At 35.5% G+C, this 1592-nt stretch overlaps 1 protein-coding gene across 1 annotated transcript; it reads left to right on the top strand.

Annotated features, from left to right (window-relative positions):
* The first annotated feature begins 327 nt into the window (after positions 1-327).
* Positions 328-846, top strand: LOC131876703 (dirigent protein 1-like). Its single transcript, XM_059222164.1, has one exon. The coding sequence runs from the start codon at positions 328-330 to the stop codon at positions 844-846; it is 519 nt and encodes a 172-aa protein (XP_059078147.1).
* The last annotated feature ends 746 nt before the right edge of the window (positions 847-1592 follow it).

Here is a 1592-nt window from a genome sequence, read left to right as displayed (position 1 = left end):
GATAGGCTTGACTGCTCGAGGAGATTCATAATCAGTGCGTGTCTGTGGGGTCAATAAATGGCTCTTCCATTAAAAAAAATGCTTTACAGATTACCCAGCTACAACATCACCCAAAGTCAAATTGATTTAAGCGTTTTTTACACATCCAGTGTGAGCAAATTTTAAAATATTCGTTTTGTTTATTATTGATTTAGAGTAGTTCTTTCCTTTGATGAAAACTACCGGGAGGCACCTTATACCTAGTCAAAATTTAGATATTCATTGGCTGACTATAAAGTAATCACATCTCACTCTATTCCACATATTCTCGAGGTTTTGATATTTCCAATGGCTTCACAAATGCTATACTTTATCGTCCTCTCCCTTGCAATATTATCTTGTTCATGGGGATATCAACAAGAGGAGAATATTGTGTTTTACTTGCGTGACATAGTGAGCAAACCCAATGCAACAGCCATAGTAGTTGCAGGAGCAAATGGATCAACATCCATACAGAATCTAGACTTTGGATCGGTGGTGGTTATAGATGATTTTCTCACTGAAATGCCTGGTCCCTCTTCCACCGTTGTGGGAAGGGCCAAAGGATTCTATGCCTATTCAGATGTTGACGCCAATGCAGTTCACATGGTGTTCTCCCTTGTGTTTCAGAATAGGAAATATAATGGGAGCACCCTTGAATTCCATGGAACACTAGATATCCTCACGAGGTCCTCTGGAAGTGAGGTGTCTGTGGTGGGAGGAACGGGAAAATTGAGGTATGCTCGTGGGTATTCCATCCTTACTTTCCAATCGGACATTGGCTTGGATAGCATTGTCGAATTCAACACTTCCTTTCGACTTGATTAAATTCCTACCTACCATTTATCTGCTATGATGTTAGGACAGAGATATCAATTTTAACAGAATGGTTATCGCTTTCCGTTTAGGATTATGTAATAAAATCCATTCTTGATATTTATTCTATGGGTTATTAATTTGGAACTGAGATATTCGATTCACCACTAGTTGTTAATACCCTCTAAACCTTCATTTCTTCGTATGTTTTTATTACTCGTGAGTTTCATAAATGATTACATTTATTCTGTGTGTCGGTTTTCTGCAAGTTATTAGTAGTTATTCTTCTTGATGAAATGTGTAGAGGAAAACATGTTTATTGTTGGTATTTGTAGATCTTAAACTGAGGAGTGATGATCCGTAACTTGCATGATTTGTGTACCTGATTTATTTTATATCAAAATATCTATTGAGGTCTCAATATATTTAACAAGTTTATTTTATTTTATATAGTGTTTATTTTGAAAATATTATGTTTATAATTATTATTAATATTTTGACATGTGAATAGTTGTCAAATTTAAGGTAAAAGGTAAAAGTTAAAATTAACATACTCACACCATTGCACTCTAGTTATAGCTAGAGTCTAGATGTTATGATTAATAAAAAATTAGATAGGCCTACACCTTTACATAACCACTAAACAACAACAGCAAGGGCACATGAGGAATGCAAACCTAGCCAAAGACAAAAAACACCAAAAACATCATGGAATCACCTAAAGACTAGACACAGACCAAAGACAGAACCAACGAACA

This window comes from Cryptomeria japonica, chromosome 6 (genome assembly GCF_030272615.1).
Source record: "Cryptomeria japonica chromosome 6, Sugi_1.0, whole genome shotgun sequence".
Classification (NCBI taxonomy): Eukaryota; Viridiplantae; Streptophyta; class Pinopsida; order Cupressales; family Cupressaceae; genus Cryptomeria; species Cryptomeria japonica.
The sequence above is the reverse complement of the archived record's forward strand: the minus strand, read 5'-3'. Positions and strand labels throughout refer to the sequence as shown.

Coding starts and splice junctions, on each gene's coding strand:
- LOC131876703 (XM_059222164.1), top strand. CDS start 328: ATGGCTTCACAAATGCTATACTTTATCGTCCTCTCCCTTGCAATATTA.